Source organism: Biomphalaria glabrata, chromosome 2, assembly GCF_947242115.1.
Source record: "Biomphalaria glabrata chromosome 2, xgBioGlab47.1, whole genome shotgun sequence".
NCBI classification, from domain to species: domain Eukaryota; kingdom Metazoa; phylum Mollusca; class Gastropoda; family Planorbidae; genus Biomphalaria; species Biomphalaria glabrata.
Window position 1 is genome coordinate 16,626,096 of NC_074712.1, and position 18,813 is coordinate 16,644,908.

General features: G+C 38.4%; 2 protein-coding genes across 4 annotated transcripts in view; one reads left to right on the forward strand and one right to left on the reverse strand.

Moving 5' to 3' along the window:
- The window catches only part of LOC106056275 (PDZ and LIM domain protein 3-like), a 41,231-nt gene extending 32,317 nt beyond the window's left edge, over positions 1-8,914 (reverse strand). The window contains exon 1 of one of the 2 annotated variants that reach the window (XM_056019415.1): positions 8,643-8,914. In XM_056019415.1, coding sequence (XP_055875390.1) covers positions 8,643-8,771 — 129 coding nt within the window. In that variant the 5' untranslated portion in view covers positions 8,772-8,914. The remainder of the gene's footprint in view (positions 1-8,642) is intronic. The other variant, XM_056019414.1, reaches the window with a different exon arrangement.
- Positions 8,915-9,144: 230 nt separating this feature from the next.
- LOC106056281 (methyltransferase-like protein 22) lies at positions 9,145-18,801 on the forward strand. 2 transcript variants are annotated; one of them, XM_013212944.2, is made up of 9 exons: positions 9,145-9,293; positions 11,020-11,367; positions 12,114-12,154; positions 12,253-12,397; positions 13,209-13,343; positions 13,593-13,673; positions 15,905-16,004; positions 16,155-16,323; positions 16,861-18,801. In XM_013212944.2, the coding sequence occupies exons 1-9, from the start codon at positions 9,185-9,187 to the stop codon at positions 16,900-16,902; spliced, it is 1,170 nt and encodes a 389-aa protein (XP_013068398.1). In that variant the 5' UTR covers positions 9,145-9,184; the 3' UTR covers positions 16,903-18,801. The 2 variants fall into 2 exon arrangements, with proteins under 2 accessions (XP_013068398.1, XP_013068399.1); XM_013212945.2 differs by having other exon boundaries at positions 16,167-16,323.
- Positions 18,802-18,813: the final 12 nt, after the last annotated feature.

Genomic DNA, 18,813 nt, shown 5'->3' on the forward strand with positions numbered 1-18,813 from the left:
TGACGTCACTCCACCTCAACGTCATCACATTCAAGAACGCATTCGCACCGCAATGAAACTCTGAGCCAGTAAAAACGGATCGCTTTTTATTTAATGAAAAAGGTTGGGGGGGCGGGGGTGATAAGCCAAATACCTATGCCACTCTTTTATTCGATTTTGATTTAGTATTACTGACCAGTGATAGATCTATAGTAATATTGACCAGTGAAGTAATATTGGCATGTGATAAATCTAATAATAGTGACCAATGATAAATCTAGTAACGCTGACCAATGCTAGATCTAGTAATATTGACCAAAGATAGATATAGTAATGGTAATACTGACCCATGGGTAACGCTTCTCAGCTTCAACATGAAGCAAGGGGGCTGCACAACGGTCGTTAGATGAGTTAGATGAACTCTAGGTCCAAGGAAGTCAGTCTCCATCGGCCTGCCTGAACACCTTTTCTGTCTTGGTCAGTCTAGGAGGAATCCAAGCTAAGGTTACCAGACGTCCTGGTCTTGCATTGGCCGAAAGTGTGAAATTTGACCATGTTTATCTCAGTATTTTCTCCATCAATCAAATCCAATGGTTCAAATCTTCTGGTTTAAACATACAGTCGCTCTTAAAAGGAGAATGACTGGAAGATTGTTTTTGTTTTTTTGACAATCTCCTTCCAGAACAGATCATGTGTGTTAGTATATGCAAGAATAATTGCAACAAAAAAAAAATTTTGACTAAAAGCTCTTCGAGAACTCAAATTTTCTAACGTCCATAAAGCGTTTTCCCCGATCAACACAAAGTTGACATATGGAGCTGGACTCTTAGTATGTTGAACCGTTGGGGCACCACACATGATCTGTTGACCGTCGTTCTCCATTTTTAAAGTTGGCTTGTCCTTTTTTAAATTTTTATGTTTCTTTGTAAAGCTTTGTTCTCTTTTATGTCCTCCTCTAGGCTTTTTTAACCGAATTCAAGCGAATGAAAGTTTATCGCATCCCTATTGCCAAGACGCTCGGTTTAGAGGCAAAGCCGAAAGGAATATAAAGTCTTCAATCACTCTAAGTACTTCAAACCGGGGGCAATGCTTCTCAGCCTCAATGTGGCACTGGGCTGGAAGCGGTCATTAGAAGAGACGATTAGGCCAATAGGGAAGCAAAACAGAACCTCCGTTGGGGAGCCATTGCACTGGCGAAGATGGGAGAAAGCCCCAACACACACCGTTTTAAGACGGACACCTGCAAGGCTGATGTGGTACATAGAAGGAATATTGGGGAATTTTCCCGATGTGCTCGCCTTCGGCCTCGCTTCTGACCCAAACGTATAAGTATAGGAGCCATCTGGATGTCAGAGTTAACATCCGTTTTTTATCTTTACCAGACAGAACTTTCTTCAGACAGGCAGATGGAGCCTGGAGGTAAGCCTCCATAGAGTTCCAAGCGTCTTAGACTGATGGTGCCTGGAGGTAAGCCTCCATAGAGTTCCACGCGTCTTAGACAGATGGAGCCTGGAGGTAAGCCTCCATAGAGTTCCACGCGTCTTAGACTGATGGAGCCTGGAGGTAAGCCTCCATAGAGTTCCACGCGTCTTAGACTGATGAAGCCTGGAGGTAAGCCTCCATAGAGTTCCACGCGTCTTAGACTGATGGAGCCTGGAGGTAAGCCTCCATAGAGTTCCAAGCGTCTTAGACTGATGGAGCCTGGAGGTAAGCCTCCATAGAGTTCCACGCGTCTTAGACTGATGGAGCCTGGAGGTAAGCCTCCATAGAGTTCCACGCGTCTTAGACTGATGGAGCCTGGAGGTAAGCCTCCATAGAGTTCCAAGCGTCTTAGATTGATGGTGCCTGGAGGTAAGCCTCCATAGACCTAGAGTTCCAAGCGTCTAGACTCAACTCATAGGACAATGGACTTCAATCACCAATCGTAAACAAACAACATTGAGCCACGTGCTTCTCTATCTCTTCTATACAAATTGAGATCTAATTTTAATCAACAATGGTTGTCACGCGACAGTTTTTTTCGTTGTTTTATCAATGTTATCACGTGACAGTTCATTTTGGTGAATGAGGTCCATTACGAAGTACTTCATACTGTCTAACCTCTAACCTCTCATGAACTTGGCATTAAGGGGAGACCATTGGAATAGAAAGATACCAAAAACCTTCACCGGCTACATCCTAGACTGTAGCACCTGGATAAAACCAGGGACGGACTGGCTATATGGGCCCGGTGGGCCGGTACTCAAGTGGGCCAGTAGGACTACAGTAATCATCTTTTTTTGAAATCGCGTCTGTATCGATACATTATCAAACTAAGCATAATGATTTTGAGGACAGGTAGACCTAGAATTGGATGTTCATCATATAAAATTACAATTTATGGGCCGGAAGGTATAGAAACGCCCGGGCCGATTTTGACACCCAGTCCTCCCCTGGATAAAACTGAATAACATATCAAATATCTTAGGAGTTTATAGATCTAGATGCAGTTTGAAAATAGTCTGTACGCTTATTAGCCGAACTTTTTTCCCCCAGAACAACATGCCAAGCAAGTAGAAAGACCAATATATCCCTGTCCTCCATTAGTCCGAGTATCTATTGGAGTGTAGAATATCACAGCCGGTTGAATATCATTTTAATTCAAGGGGCTGCCAGCTGAGCCCAACGACCCAAGACATGATTCATGTTTATTCGTGTCAAATAAAAACAAGGAGAGGGGTGGGGGGAAGCGACCGCTCAATTATGTTTTGGGCTCGGGGGGGTTCATTCGGTGACAGTTCGGGACATTTTTTCAGCACCAGATCATCGACCGCTGCATACTACTTGTAACCTGTTGTGTCAGACAGATTCACCTCGTAGCTAGATGTGCTGAAGCCTTGAGGATACGTCTACCCCCCCCCATTTTTTCCCCAAGTATAGGCGATGTGTAAAACACACACACACACAAAATATACTTTTTGTACTTTAGAAATGTATAGTTCTATTTCCACCATTGCCCTTGAGTGGATCCCCAAAGGTGAGTTTGATCAGCTAGTCGAGTTAGGGAGACGAAAGAACTTTTGGCAATCACTGAATTCCTAGCAGAAGAGAAAATCTAAATGGGGGCGGGGGGGGGGGTGATGGGAGTGAAAAAAGTTGAGTTTAACAACAAATATTGTTTATTAGCTGCAGCTAACGCCAATGGAAAAACATATGTATAAATGTATGAGTGTTTCGGGGGGGGGGGGGAGGGAGGGAGTATCCATGAGCGTTCGAATTGCTATCGAAGGTAATTAATTCAATAATTACTTCCCCTTGTTCAAGAGTTACTTTCCTTGCATACTTTTCACATCCTCGTACGGTTTAAAAGAAAACAAACAAAAAAAAACAACTAATGGTGTGTCACTATTGCAGTTCAAATGGAGGCTCGTCATGTTGGTTACAACAAAAGAAAAGATTTCGTCAGAGAATTATCATGACCTACTTTTGAGCTTGTAGGCTTCTATTTGCTCGGCTATGATTGAAATGTTTGCTAACACAGACAATTCATACAAGTACCACACACACACACACACACACACACGAAGGCAGGTTGTACCTGAATATGTGTTATGGGTATAAAGAAGTGGCACATAATCATTGAACCCTTCCATCGAGCCGTGGACTTAGGTATTGGAAGAATGCTGGGCAGTGTGGGATAGCATAAGCAGCTTGATTTCCATCAGCGTCCGTTTAATTAGACCTTAAACGATAAGGTAACGGTGGATGGGGTAGATGTGAAGAATCAATGATCTAGGTCATAGGATAGTCACCCACCTAAAGTGTGGTAAAACTGTCGACAGCCGCCGAGAGGACTGACACAGACAGTTGCCAGGGAGATCATCAGAGACGCGGAGACCAGCTTTGTAGGGCCTCATATGTTGTCACTAAATGACTTAGTACTAATTCTAAGGCCGGTTAGTCCTACAAGAAAACTCTACATCGCAAACTGCACCTACCAAAGTGTACGTGTCTGAGGGCGCCTAAACGTATGTAGGCCTACGTGTTTAGCACGCCTACAAAACTGTGGTGGGTGTTGTTAGTGGGCGCATACTAAAGTGTACACTTTAGCTCTCTTTAGCTCAGCATCTGTTTATCCCTTTAGCTCAGCATCTTTTTATCTCTTTAGCTTAGCATCTGTTTATCTCTTTAGCTCAACATCTGCCTATCTCTTCATCTCAACATCTGCCTATCTCTTCATCTCAACATCTGCCTATCTCTTCATCTCAGCATCTGCCTATCTCTTCATCTCAGCATCTGCCTATCTCTTCATCTCAACATCTGCCAATCTCTTCATCTCAACATCTGCCAATCTCTTCATCTCAACATCTGCCAATCTCTTCATCTCAACATCTGCCAATCTCTTCATCTCAACATCTGCCTATCTCTTCATCTCAACATCTGCCTATCTCTTCATCTCAACATCTGCCTATCTCTTCATCTCAACATCTGCCTATCGCTTCATCTCAACATCTGCCTAGCTCTTCATCTCAACATCTGCCTATCTCTTCATCTCAACATCTGCCTATCTCTTCATCTCAACATCTGCCTATCTCTTCATCTCAACATCTGCCTATCTCTTCATCTCAACATCTGCCTATCTCTTCATCTCAACATCAGCTTATGAGTACCTCACTCGGTCAGACTCTATCACCGCCACTCATTAATCAGGGAACATGAAATGCACCAAGATACCTGTGTGTAGTCGCTGAATGAACTCTTCATGTTGTCTGTTGTATTTATGTGTATGTTTCAGTTGTGTTGTCTTTATATGAGAAACGAGTCCTTGTAATCACAACAAATTTCCTTAAGGATCAATAAAGCAGTCTTAGTCTTAGTCTTATTCCACTGAACACATAATATATCCGTTCTCTTTAACCACTTGTTATGTTGGGCATGGCGCCCTAGTAAATACATTCTGCCAACTACACCGCTTTATATTCCGCAACACTAGATCAGAGCCAAAGCAGTAGATGCTATTTCATCACACAAGCGACAATATTCCACAGACCACATCTCCTTATATTCCCAAATTTTTCACTGACCACATTGTGACGAGATGTTAATTAGTTAATATTTGGCTTGTTTATTTATGTCTAGGGGAAATTTTATTAATTTTATCCCGCTCACACATAAGATTTTGTACAGGCACACCGCAACTAACAGTAAGAACAGACCAATATTATAAGTTCATAAATAAGAATAATTTAATGAATGAAAGTTTACAAAGGAAAGTGATCAAATAAAATTATAATTAAGAAAATAAAAGAAGTAAAGGTGCTAATATCTAAAATAACTGCTCATCATGGATTGCTAATTATTGAGTGATTGGAGGAGAAGAATGTTCCTATGTCTGCTACTTAATTTTCTTAGCTGCTAGCTCCTGGGTCGTCTTCTGGCGGTCGTAGGACTGGCACTCAGAAGGATAAGTCATCCGGCTCTGCCTTAGGACGTCGGCTCGGGATATCCCTATGCTGTAGGCAAGCTGGCTCTATAGGTGAGGCCGCTGCCTGTTTAACAATAGAGATGGTTGGTGCTGCAAACTAAGTTGTAGTGGGACGATCTCTCAGCTGTGATCTCTAGCTCGTAGAGAGCCGTGCTAACTCAACACCAGTTTATCTTCTGCTGCGAAGGTTGCTCTAGTCTGTCGGCATTAGGCAATAACTATTGGGCAGTGGACAGTTTGGGCCGGGTACTGGGCAGATGATACTGGGCAGTATAGGGCACTGTGGACACTGGGCAATATGTTAGGGCCAAGGACAGTAGGCAATGCCTTCTTGCTAACAGGTATGTAATTGGGGGGGGGGTGTATCTGGTGTGGTCTGCCTCGGTTTCAGCTTTCTATGGAGATCTGGTAGTTGTAGCAATCGTGTGTAGTAACCAGGGGTAGCAATCAGGGGTAGCAATCAGGGGTAGCAACCAGGCCGTTTGTCCCTAATGAAATCTCACAACTAAACTTCCTAACAGAGGAGACTGTAAGAATCCTAGCGGGCCTAACTTGGAATGCTTTGGTCTCTCTATATATAGTTGGGGCATTTTGTTTAACGGGTGGGGAAGATAGCTAGCTGATTTTCTCACATGTATCTATGTACTGGGCATGTCAGGCGTCATGTCCGATTTACGGCCTGTACCGTGAGAGTAGGGACTAAGGTGAATATGCATTTGTCCAGCCCGATTGCAATGCTATTCTTAGAGCGTTGCGTATCCTGCGGGGGGGGGGGATAGGTGTGAAAAGTTATTAGGCCGCGGAGCGACTTCATAGTGTCACCTGTCCAGCGGTCAATAATTAAAAGTTAGCCCTGGAGAGGCTAGTTAATGTTTTACGTGGAGATTCATCCCGTGAGAAACATGCGAGGGGGGATAAATCCTACAAGAAATTAGCTGTGGGTGGACAGGGAAATAATTGTTTTAAGTTAAAAATAAAGTTTCTCACGGTTTACTGGGAAAAACTCAAATGAACTTTTGCATGCAAGTTTCGTATCGTCACACACATAGACAAAAGATTTCAGCTATTTCTATCCCACTGGCCACAGCGGCTTAATTGTTTGCAACAGTTCTGCGACATTTCTCTATCCCACTGACCACAGCGGCCAAATTGTCTGCATCAGTTCTGCGACATTTCTCTATCCCACTGACCACAGCGGCCAAATTGTCTTCATCAGTTCTGCGCCATTTCTCTATCCCACTGACCACAGCGGCCCAATTGTCTGCATCAGTTCTGCGACATTTCTCTATCCCACTGACCACAGCGGCCCAATTGTCTGCATCAGTTCTGCGACATTTCTCTATCCCACTGACCACAGCGGCCAAATTGTCTGCATCAGTTCTGCGACATTTCTCTATCCCACTGACCACAGCGGCCAAATTGTCTTCATCAGTTCTGCGCCATTTCTCTATCCCACTGACCACAGCGGCCCAATTGTCTGCATCAGTTCTGCGACATTTCTCTATCCCACTGACCACAGCGGCCAAATTGTCTGCATCAGTTCTGCGACATTTCTCTATCCCACTGACCACAGCGGCCAAATTGTCTGCATCAGTTCTGCGACATTTCTCTTAAGGCCACTTAATTAATTCACCTCTCTTCTTCGCAAGGTGGAGGGGGGAGGTGGGTACAACTTCCAAACAAAGTTTCTATTCGCGTGTGTGTGTGTGAGTGTGTTTGCGTGTGCCGATGACACAATGTTGACACTGTCCACATGACACCATCCCAAACTAACCTCCGCCGCAGCTGATCAAACACAGCTACCACGCGAGCAATATTAATTTCCATTGGCGTTGCCAGGGACGCTTTGGTTGACACAGCACAGCGAAAGGTGCATTCCATGACGGACAGCCACTTGAAAGACGTTGTAGATTGCCAGAGAAGCTCTCTGTGTTTAGGATAAGATAGTAGCCACACGAGGGCTAGAGATGCCATTCGTAAATAGGTCTTGTAGCCCATGTTTTTATACCGAACTTTTTTTTAAACATTAATATATACGTCTTATAAATTACAGACGTTAGTTCAAAAGAGAAGAGAATGTGATTATGTTCCTCCCATTGTCTAAAAGGTCTCTGACATATCATATATAGCCTTCTATTAAGAGTATGAAATCTTAATGGTGCCCACCAGTTTGCGTATTTCTTTAAAGAAAATAAATGCTTGTAGCTAACGACACATGCTATGGTGAACTCTGATTTTCAATAGCGCTTTTAGTTTATGAGAGTTAAACGTGACATACATACATACAAATAAAACCAAGCGCTGCTTCTCCCAAAAGTGGTACCACAAAGGTAAAAGATTGGCATTGCTGTCCTGCTATCTGCTGTCCTGCTATCTGCTGTCCTGCTATCTGCCGGCCAGCTATCTGCTGTCCTGCTATCTGCTGTCCTGCTATCTGCCGGCCAGCTATCTGCTGTCCTGCTATCTGCTGTCCTGCTATCTGCTATCTGCCGGCCAGCTACGCCAATGGCAAATGCAACGATGGACAAACAAACATATTCATCATCAGCCTGGCTGGTATCTGGAAAAATTTACCCCCCCACACACACACACACACATAAAAGGAAAAAAAGAAGTTGTTTTTTTTCATCTTTTAAATTCTATAAATAGATAGACAGACAGACAGACAGACAGACAGATAGATAGATAGATAGATAGATAGATAGATAGATAGATAGATAGATAGATAGAAATAGATAGATAGATAGATAGATAGATAGATAGATAGATAGATAGATAGATAGATAGATAGATAGATAGATAGATAGAGAAAGACAGAGAGAGCAGTCACTTAAAATATTAGGACAAGTTTTAGCTATTTATGTTTAAAATTTAGGCCAATATATAAGTCTGAATGGTTTAACAATATAAATAATATAGATATATTATTACGCTGTTGTTGTTTTTTTTTTAGTTATCATTAGTTCTATTCTATTCATTTTTTTTTTTACATTGAATAGTTTTTCACCTTACCATTTAACACATGGTATTTTGTCTTACTCTATCTTTACACATATATAAATAAAACGCATAAATGGGTCCATATCCGTGTAATTAAATTTAACGAAGCTAATTACTGTAATTACATAACTGCGGTGAGTGTACTTTAAATGCCTAAGTTAGGTCTGGTTTAGATCTAGATACTGATACAGCTACTTACCGATTGGATGGACAGGGGAGTGTTAAAGTCGATGCCGCCTTGAAGCCGGAATCCCCAAGGAGAGTTACGATCCGGCCTGACCAGGCGAATTTGTAATTTTTCAGCAGGTTTATATTCCACGTTACTCATGATTTAATTAATTGTTATAGGCGATTGCCACAAGCAGATCGATCAAATTAAAAAGTTCTCCCCCTGTATAGCGCTCTTCGGAATTGTTACACAAACTTCTCACATAAAAAAAAGCTTTAAAAAAAAAAAAAAGAAAAACATACACACACAATATGGGAATCCTACAGATTTTGCACACGTTACATTTCCATGACATCACGTAGACTCAATAGCCAATAAGAGATGGTATTTCCCCAGGAATGTGAAGTGCTTAGTCGTGAAGCTCCGCCCCACAAATGAGTGAACACACTTTTTCCCCCTTCTTCTACTGACCCAAATATTGCCAAGGGAGGTCACTAGCAATTCGTTCATGTATTTACATCAACAAAAGATTAAATCCCTTTGAAAAAAAAAATCAAAACAACATTTTAAACATGGCTGCGTCCAACGAAGATTATCATAATGATGATCAAGTTCTTTCCGACGTTCACACATTCAATGTTTCTCATTTAGATTGCTCTCGGGAAATAAAATGCGATTCGTGTACGTTAGCGCGTACCATCCGAATAACCAAATTCAGCTTGTCTTCATGCACTCTTAGACTTAGATCTAGTACACTCTTACTCTTAGTCTTAGTTAGTTAAGTTAGTGTAGACTTAGACTAAAGTTTAGTACTCTTACTCTTAGTCTTAGTCTTACTCTACTCTTGACTCTGTCTTTAGTTAGTCTGTTCATGTTGGAGTTAAACTAAAACTTAAGATCATAAAGATGATACTGTGAATACTGATTTTTTTATTATTTGAGACACTGATAGATCATCATGTCATACTACAATACTTAGATATCTAATACTAGATCTAGTAGACTCTATAATTTCATTGGCCTCCTTCAATCGTAGAACGACTATGACTATGGTTCATCTCAGAGCACACACTCCTGTGGCTGTGGAGCCCTAATTTGGAGAGACACTCCCGTCCACAGATAGCACAGGTTAAAGTGGCTTTTGCTTCGGTGGTAGAGGAGCTGGCCGTTTTTTGGATTGTACATTTTTCTTCCTGAGCTGAGACCCATGTACTTTCACTGTCCATAGCTTTCTTGGTCACTGTCTCTCTACATCTGGTGCGGTCTAGAGCTATGTCTTCCCAATTGTCAGTATTGATGTTCACTGATTTGAGGTCACGTTTTATTACATATATATAACGGAGGTGGGAGCGACCAATTTTTCTTGTGCCAGTCGCAAGTTGTCCATTGAGGATGACTTTCGGGATGCGCTTGTCCTCCATCCGGTGAACATGTCCAAGCCAGCGCAAACGGCTATTTTACAGATAATAGGCTGTCCACCCAAGCTACTCTATAATTTAGTATAATGATTATATATATATGTTATGTTTGTATATATATGATACAATATTATAATCTAATCTACTATCTAGATTGTAGAATGTAGATCTACTAATTTTTCTACTTGTTCAATTTCAAGTTGTAGACCTAGCCGCTAGCCATCAAGTTAAGTTTACTAAGTCTAATAATGCTCTAAGCCTTGCTAAGGCTTCTAAATTAAAATTGACTCGATCTAAATAAATTGTCTTTAAATGTTTTATCTTCCAGTGTCAGTTACCATAGTTCCACATAACCATATGGCATTTTTGAGTACTATGTAGATATAGATCTATAGATCATAGTTATAGTTACTGGTTTAAGTTTTTTAAATTTTGAATAAATTAAACATTTCATCTATAGTAAAGAATTAAATCTAAAACCTAGATCTAGCTAGACTAGGTTAGATAAGTCTAAGTTCAAATGGCTGCTTTGGTCATGTGGTATGCACTCTATACTGTCGTTTGGTGGTCTTGAAGGTCTCTGGTTTGAACCCTATCTGCTGCCATTCCCTGCTGTCTGCACAGGTTTGGACTAGAATGTATACTTATCTTCAGAATCTAAAGAAACATCCAAAACATGTAAAACATTCAAGACTGCTGCTTAGTAGTAATAGTGTAGTTGTAGATCTAGAAAAAGTTTTTTTTTTTGTAACTCAAGCCTCCTTGGTAGGTAGCTCTGGTTTAAGCCTCTCAACCACACATCACACTTTAGGCGAATGTCTGCATGATGAGGACATGACCTCAAAAATGAGGACCTTCTTTTTCAGGATGTCTAGATGAACATAACTTCAAGAATAATAAATATTTTATTGATTTGAAATGTGAATTAACCATTATTGATAATAATTATGATTTTAAAAAACTATTTTTTTTTTACTTTTATTAAACAGATTTTACAAGATTCTATTTTTACTTGCACAAGAATTACACTGCATCCAATCAGCTGAATCATTTATCATCACAACAGATGGCAGAGTCTTTGTACAGTTCTATAACTGAATCTGAACAAAGATTAGATGAAGACGGTGACCCAATACTTATTAGGAAAAAAGACAAAATATGCAGTAATGAAAGTAATTGGTTTTCTCAAAATGCTAATTATATATCAGATGACTCTGGCTTAGAGCAACAGTTGAACCCAGCGACTCAGAAATGTATAGACAAGTTGGAAGAGGTGGATGATACACACTTGCTTATCAGTTCAGCAGATGACTACAAATGTCACGTGATAACAATAGGTAACTCATTTGTTCAGATATTATGTATTTAATTTTGTAGTTGTTTCAGTTTTAATTTTGAGAGTTGCAATATTTATTATTCAAATTGCAATTCACTCAGCCCCCTCATGTTTGTAGTAGGCCCTATATACACTAAAGAAATGCAGGGTTGACTTGAGTTAAAACATTTTTTGTTCTGTCCTGTCTTTGTAACTTCCTGCCGTCTGACAAAATCCAATATTCTATTTACTTGACTCGTAGGTATACACCACCATTTTATTTTCAAACTTCCTTTATAATATCTTTGTTCAAATTCAAATGTTGCATTTGGTAAGAAATGGGTGATTGAGTTACAGAAGGGTTTAAGTTTGAATCCCACCTCCAGCTGAGTCATGTTTGCTGAGCACTTGAAGGAAACACAAAATCCCCCTCAGCTCCCACAGGTCCACCAAATAGATTGGATCAGAGTGCACTGATCATGCGTATCAAAGAGATTGGACCAGAGTGCACTGATCATGCTTATCAAAGAGATTGGATCAGAGTGCTCTGACCATGCTTATCAAAGATTGGATCAGAGTGCACTGATCATGCTTATGGCAAGAAATATGTGCTTTACAAAAGTTATTTACGAAATAATTTAAAAAGTATGAATTTCCTAAGGACATTAATAAAGGCTTTGCTTAAGGCTTAAATATAGTTAGATGTTTATCTATCAGCATTTCACTCAGTATAGCTTAAGTTTTGTTTTTATCATTTTTGTTTATCAGAGCACAAAATGGAGACTTCTATTTATAATGTAGGCTACCAAGTAAGTTGAAGTTATTCAATTGTATGATCTGATAGAGTTACAAGTTGAGTTTCTTGTGTTGACACAATGCAAACACTACTGTTGATATTTTTTCAAAGGTGTGGTCTGGAGCGTTACTTATGTGTGACTATTTGCTCTCTATCCATGATGTACTGGACAAAGCTCATGTTGTGGATTTAGGTTGTGGTACAGGAATCACCAGTATTGTAGCTGCCATGTTTGCAAAGCATGTTGTTTGCACAGGTATGTATATTAAAACTATATTTTCTTGACCTTGGAATTAATTGTGGATCCTTTTGAGAAGAACCAACATTCATCTTATAATTCATGTAGACCAGACTTAGCACAGCGGCTCAGGTGACCAATGGATTGATATTTTGGAAATATTTCATTGTTAACACTTGTATACTTTATGGTAGTGTTTCTCTAACTTTTTGTGATGTCCCCCTAACAAAAGTACATCTGAGCCCACTGTACACTATTCTAATGGGGTCCTTGGCAAAGTGAAGTTTTGAAATGATTTCCTCCATTCTTAGCTGCAGACATGCATTCTATTGGCATCTACAATGCACACTTTAAGTGCAGGTCTATTAAAGTGAACAGAAAAGCTTAATTCTGAATTGCTAGAGACATTCATGGCACATGTGTCTGTAATGTGCTTGACTTTCATAAGATCATTTTTCTGTTAAGCTACATAGTGAGCCTGTTTTTATCATGAACAAAATGTCAACAGTACAATGGTAATGTGATCAGAAGAAGTTCAACCGTTTTGACGAATTAAAAAAAAACAGGTTTGCATTGGCAAAGACATACTTAAATCTACTTCAAGAAAAGTGTTTGAGTCAATCTAGTTACAGCTTTAACTTAGTTCTTACTTCTTCACTTCTGCTTCAACTTTGTAAAAAAAAAAATTGCAAAGTTCAAACATAAACTAGGTTAAAAAGTTGTGTGTGTGTGTATCACAAATCATGGGCTGTCCCTGTGCATGCTTTGGCTAAACCATAATCCAATGAGCATAAGTATTGTAAAAGTCCATTTATAATTTACATTTCAGACTATTCTAATGCTCTGTTGCAACTAGCAGAAAGAAATTGGCAGAGAAACAAAGATTTCCTGTTTCAGAATAACTGCAGTGAAATGTATTTTAAGCTGTTGGATTGGACAGTTGACTACCCATCACTGGAAGATGGTACTTGTCTTTGAAATAAAATGATTGCAGAAAATATTTATAGTTAAACCTCATCATATCCAAGATGTTTTATAATGAGCACTAGAGCATAGTAGTAATAGGATTTTTATGTTGTTTTAAACAGAATTAAGTCTAGTTTAGTTCCATGTATGAGGTTTAGATGTAAAAGTATTTTAGTTTTTAGTTTCTTTAAAGCTATAAGAGTCATTAAAGAGAGTCATTAAAGAGAATCATTAAATGTGTCTTCAGGAACTGAGAAAAGTGTCTATGGGCTGAAACCAGCTGACCTTGACCTGATTGAGAAGGCTGACATTTACATTAGTGCAGAAGGTAAGTACTTTGATTCACACATTACTCTTTCATTAAATTTTATAATTTCTTTTGTTTCTTTATTTTAGTATATATTTTTTTTTTCTAATTTCTTTTTGGTTTAGTAGTCCTCATTAACATGCATGATTTGATTGACATATAGATATGAATAGGAGATAATTATTTTCTCTTTCAAAGTAACTTCAAGATTAATGACAGGGTTCTTTTTCGAAAACCCTGCCATTAAGCAAATCAGTCTTTAAACAAGTCTAGTCATTTGGTATTTTTTCAAACTTATTTCCATGTTACAATTTTTTTCTCTCTTGTACCTACCTACAATGGTATGTTTGGGATACTGCATTTCACAGATTGGAAAATCTTTTTTTTTTACCATATGCTGTACTGTGTTCTTTATATTTTAATCAAATATATATTTAGAATTGATGCTGTATTTAATTTTTCTGATCTTCAAAATTTTACAAGTAAAACCCTTTTCAATGTCTGTACTATGCAGCTACATTAATACATGGTATGGCTGCCTGGTCGTGTGGTATGGGCTCTGGACTTTTGTTCAGTGGTCTCAGTGATCCCAACACTGCCTGCTGCCATCCCCCATTGTCTTGGGGGAGGTTTGGGGTAGGATGTAATTATCTTCATAATCTGAAGGAAAATTCAAAACATAAAATATTTTACAAATTTTAAAGCGAATGCGACTTACAAAATCTTGTTTCATTAGCATTAATGAATGAATTAGATTGCAGAAAAATATAGCAAACAATAGTATTGTTGTGGGCTAATCTAATCTGACTTCGACTATGTATCAATTATTACTTAACATTAGCCACAGATCATTACAAGTTGAATATAGTTGATAACAACATTCAGTTCTATAAAATGATACTTTATTAACCACTGGGAAATCCGTCCAGTCTTCCTAAAATGTCGCTGTATCTAACTACTATTCAACTGCTATTCAAAACACAACCTACTTCTAACATAACGCCATGTTGGTCTCTTGTTCGCCTAAGTCTACTACGTCATTAGTCTGTCTTACTACGTCACTACTTTTACCTTCGCTAAAACTATACACAATATATTTATCTAACAAAACTAACCTACTCTCTAAACTAGTATATTACAGTATAATAAAAAAAAAGTAAAGTTCCCTTTTCAGACCTTGTGGCCTATAGGGCAGATGATGTAAAGGTCATCTGTTTCTGTGGCCTACGGTTAACAAGGGTGTCATGTGGCCAGCACAGCGACCAACTGGCTTTTTTTTTTCCAACTAATGTCAGGTACCCATTAGAGCTGGGCGGACTCAGAGGTGCCCAAAGATCCTGAAATTAAAAATCCCAGTCTTCAACAGGATTTGAACCTGGGACCCTGGTTCAGAAGCCAAGTGCTTTACCACTCAGCCACCACGCCTCACAATAGTATAATACACATGTCAAAAATATAGTTCAGATGACTTATAGTTATCACAACCCTAAAAATTTCACTCTCATGAAATAAAAAATGGGTCATCCATAATTTCTAATCATTCTTAAGCAAACCTGTCATAAAATTAGGACTACCTGTAATCTTAATATTTAATTGATTAAAAACAAATCTAAAACCTAGCAAATATAGGAAAAGCATGGAGCTTTGGATTTAGTTGTGAGTTTTTGAGAAAAAACTAAATGAAAACAAAATTCATTCTGTGGTTATTAGGGTTAGGGATTGACGAATTAAAAAAAAACAGGTTTGCATTGGCAAAGACATACTAAAATCTACTTCAAGAAAAGTGTTTGAGTCAATCTAGTTACAGCTTTAACTTTAAAAAAAGACTAAAGACTGCTAGAAATTAATAATTGAAGACTTTTTTCTATTTTGTGGATAATGGTTTTACTAATGTCAACATAAAACTTAAATTAGCCGTTGAGTGTTCTTGTTCTGACCAGTACATCAATCAATAGTCTTGACAAGTTCACTGCCAACAGATGTAAGGCATCCATATCAGTTGAAAACAATCTGAGTCTTGAGTACAGTTCTTCAGTCGCAGACTCTACTAAGATTTGTGACCTATTCGGCCACAACCACTCATGGAGTTCCTTTACCACAGCCTAAATCCACTACATGAGCTTTGTCCATCACATCATAGATAGAGACCTAATCATCACACATTAGTCAGATTGCAGACCACACATTGAAAATAATACCTACTGATTTATTCCTGTTTGTTTTAAAGTTCTTTTGTTAAAAAACTATTTCAGTTATCTATGATGAAGAGCTGACTCTGGCATTTTTTAAAACTGCTTACCACCTGCTGTCCATATCACCTCCAAAGGTTCTGTATATAACATTAGAGAAAAGGTTTGTACTATGTACCTATTGTTTTCTATCATTTCATAAGGCTGGACTTGATAACAAGTTGTAATAGCAATGAACTTGTAATAAATAGTAATAAATAGTTGTTACCTCAGTAACCCACCAGAATATCTGACATATCACATCTCACTCTAGGATTGTATTTAGCACAGAGAGCCAGCAGATGTGTAGCCCTGCTTATGAATCATTTCAAGAACATCTACAAGACTTGACTAGTGTAGATGCAGGACCAGTTCGTTTCAGTGTTGATCAAGTGCTTACAGATTTCCCTCAGTGTTTCCAATATGCTAGGACAAAATACCTTGTAAGTGTTTCTTGTGGCTAGGCTTCAAGCAAATTGTCACCTAGCTAACTTTACATTGTCAGACTTTTAATTGTTATAGGTTGCCATTTTCATTGTGGTCTTTATACATTTTCTTCTATCTCTGTATAAAGTGTCAACTGGGGTTCAATTTAATATCATTGTTGGTCAATGCCATCTTCATAGTGGTCCATGATAATGTAGGCCTACCAGTTTTAGCTCTTTAGGTAGTGTCAAAACTACAGCTCAATAATTCTGTGACCAGAAGTGTGTACTAGTGTCTCATTTAAAAAAAAAAAAGAGAGAACTGCTGCTCTAAATAAATCACCTAGTAGTTTATTGAGCTAGCAGTGAAATGTGTGAATGTGAAGCTAGATGTAGCCAGTGAATGGAGCTGATGTTACATTTGTATTCTTGAATTAGTTTGAATTTGATACATTGTTATTCTCAGTGTATATAATTTGTTCTTAAATAATTATGCAGTCTGTTGATTCAATTTTTTCAAAGAGAAGCTGCTTACATTGTTCTATTTTTCTGCAGGAACTCTGGAAAATATCAAGCATTGCAGTTGATAGTGGTTGACACATTAGTTAATGTGGCGCTAGAATGGAAATTAGAAATACTCAAAAGAAATCCAGATACTTTGAAACTTGATATTGTTTTAAAAAATCCACTAGAGTTAACATTTGAACTTGATTACCTGGAGACAATTAGGCTGAACTATGAACCAACAATAGTATGGGAATAAAGATGAAACCTCAGAGCCTTGTTATTGCTAGCTACTTGATTGGTTAGCCAGTGTAATCAGAGTATTTCTTACTATTTCATCACTTCCTATCACTATTATGGTGGCTTCTATTCTTGCGATGAGTAATTAATTGTATAATATAACAAAATTTGTATGGATTGCATGTTCTAGAGCTAGCCTTAATGAAGCTTCACAGTCTCAATTTGTCATCTCTGATGTACAGTGGACAAGACAGTTTGTCATTATCATCTCTGATGTCTCAGTGGAGAGGACAATTAGTCATACAGACCTGTGACTTGGCCACAAGTTATTGAACTAAACTGCCCACTGTTGAGGGTCAATTTTCAGACCTTCTATAACAATTGGTCTTGATAGGACAGAATAGTTATCTCTGATGTTTCAGTGGATAGGACAGTATAGTCGTCTCTGATGTCTCAGTGGATAGGACAGAATAGTTATCTCTGATGTCTCAGTGGATAGGACAGTATAGTCGTCTCTGATGTCTCAGTAGATAGGACAGTATAGTCGTCTCTGATGTCTCAGTGGATAGGACAGTATAGTCGTCTCTGATGCCAGTCTCAGTGGATAGGACAGTGCAGTGATCACTAATGTCCATTAAAGGGTCAGGCCAAAGCCCATGAGACTCTTCACCAAAGGAATGAGAGATTGGCTCTTCACAAATCCCACCAACAGAAGGTCCCTTATCATCTAGATTTTAAAAAATTCTAGATGCTCATTTTATCATATCAGTATATTGTGGCGTTCCTTGAGCCATGCCCTTTTCTCCTTGCAGGGTGTATTCCTACACTGTACCGCCATATGCCCTTGAGAGAACCACCACTACAGCATGCACATCCCTTGATGAACAGCATGGTGGATGGGTCAGGGTTATTGAAGCATGCTTCTTCACACAATGTACTCTATGCTGAGAAAGCCCTCTCTAGGGTGTCTTTTTTTTTAATGTTCTATCCATTTCCCCGTATTAACATGTAACATTGCGTGTTGAGGCTAGGAATGGTGTATCCTCACACTTAACTCCAGAACAGCATAGCAAGTTTTAGTATTAGTTTATAAAGAAGATAAACGATTTTCATATTTTCTAATTGTAAAAGGCTAGCTCATTATTGACTATATGTGTACACAAAAATTGCTAATGAATGAAATGAACAGAACAACAGCCAGTAGTCTACATTTGTAAAAGGAATTCCAAAACAGGCAGTTTTTTTATTTAGGAATATTTGTTTGGAAAAAAAAATTTGATTAGAATAAAAAAAAATATCAGAAAAACTTTTTACAATGTTATTTTATAAATCAGTTTTGATAGCACATTTTTGTTTATTCTGCAAATGAGCTGCAATACTTACTAGATGGAATTAAAAAGAGAAACTATTGAGAGCATTTAAATTGTACTATCCTACCTGATCCAAGATGTTTTACATGGTCCCTCAGAGTTGAAGTGCAGCATGCAAACCAGATATTATCAGAAAATCAAGCTTTTAATATTTCTTCGCTTTTAATATTTCTTTGTGTAAAAGACTAGTCAGTATTGGAAAAATTCTTTAAAAAAAAATGTTACTTGATATTTAAATGTCTAATATAAAAACAGGACTAACTACTCTTAGTGCCATCAGAGTTTGAAATAGTTTTATTTTTTTTTTTTGCCATAACATTATTGAATTTACTGTTGATATGAAACATTAAAATAAAAATTTATTTTTGTAAAGGTAATTGATTTTCTGGTACTT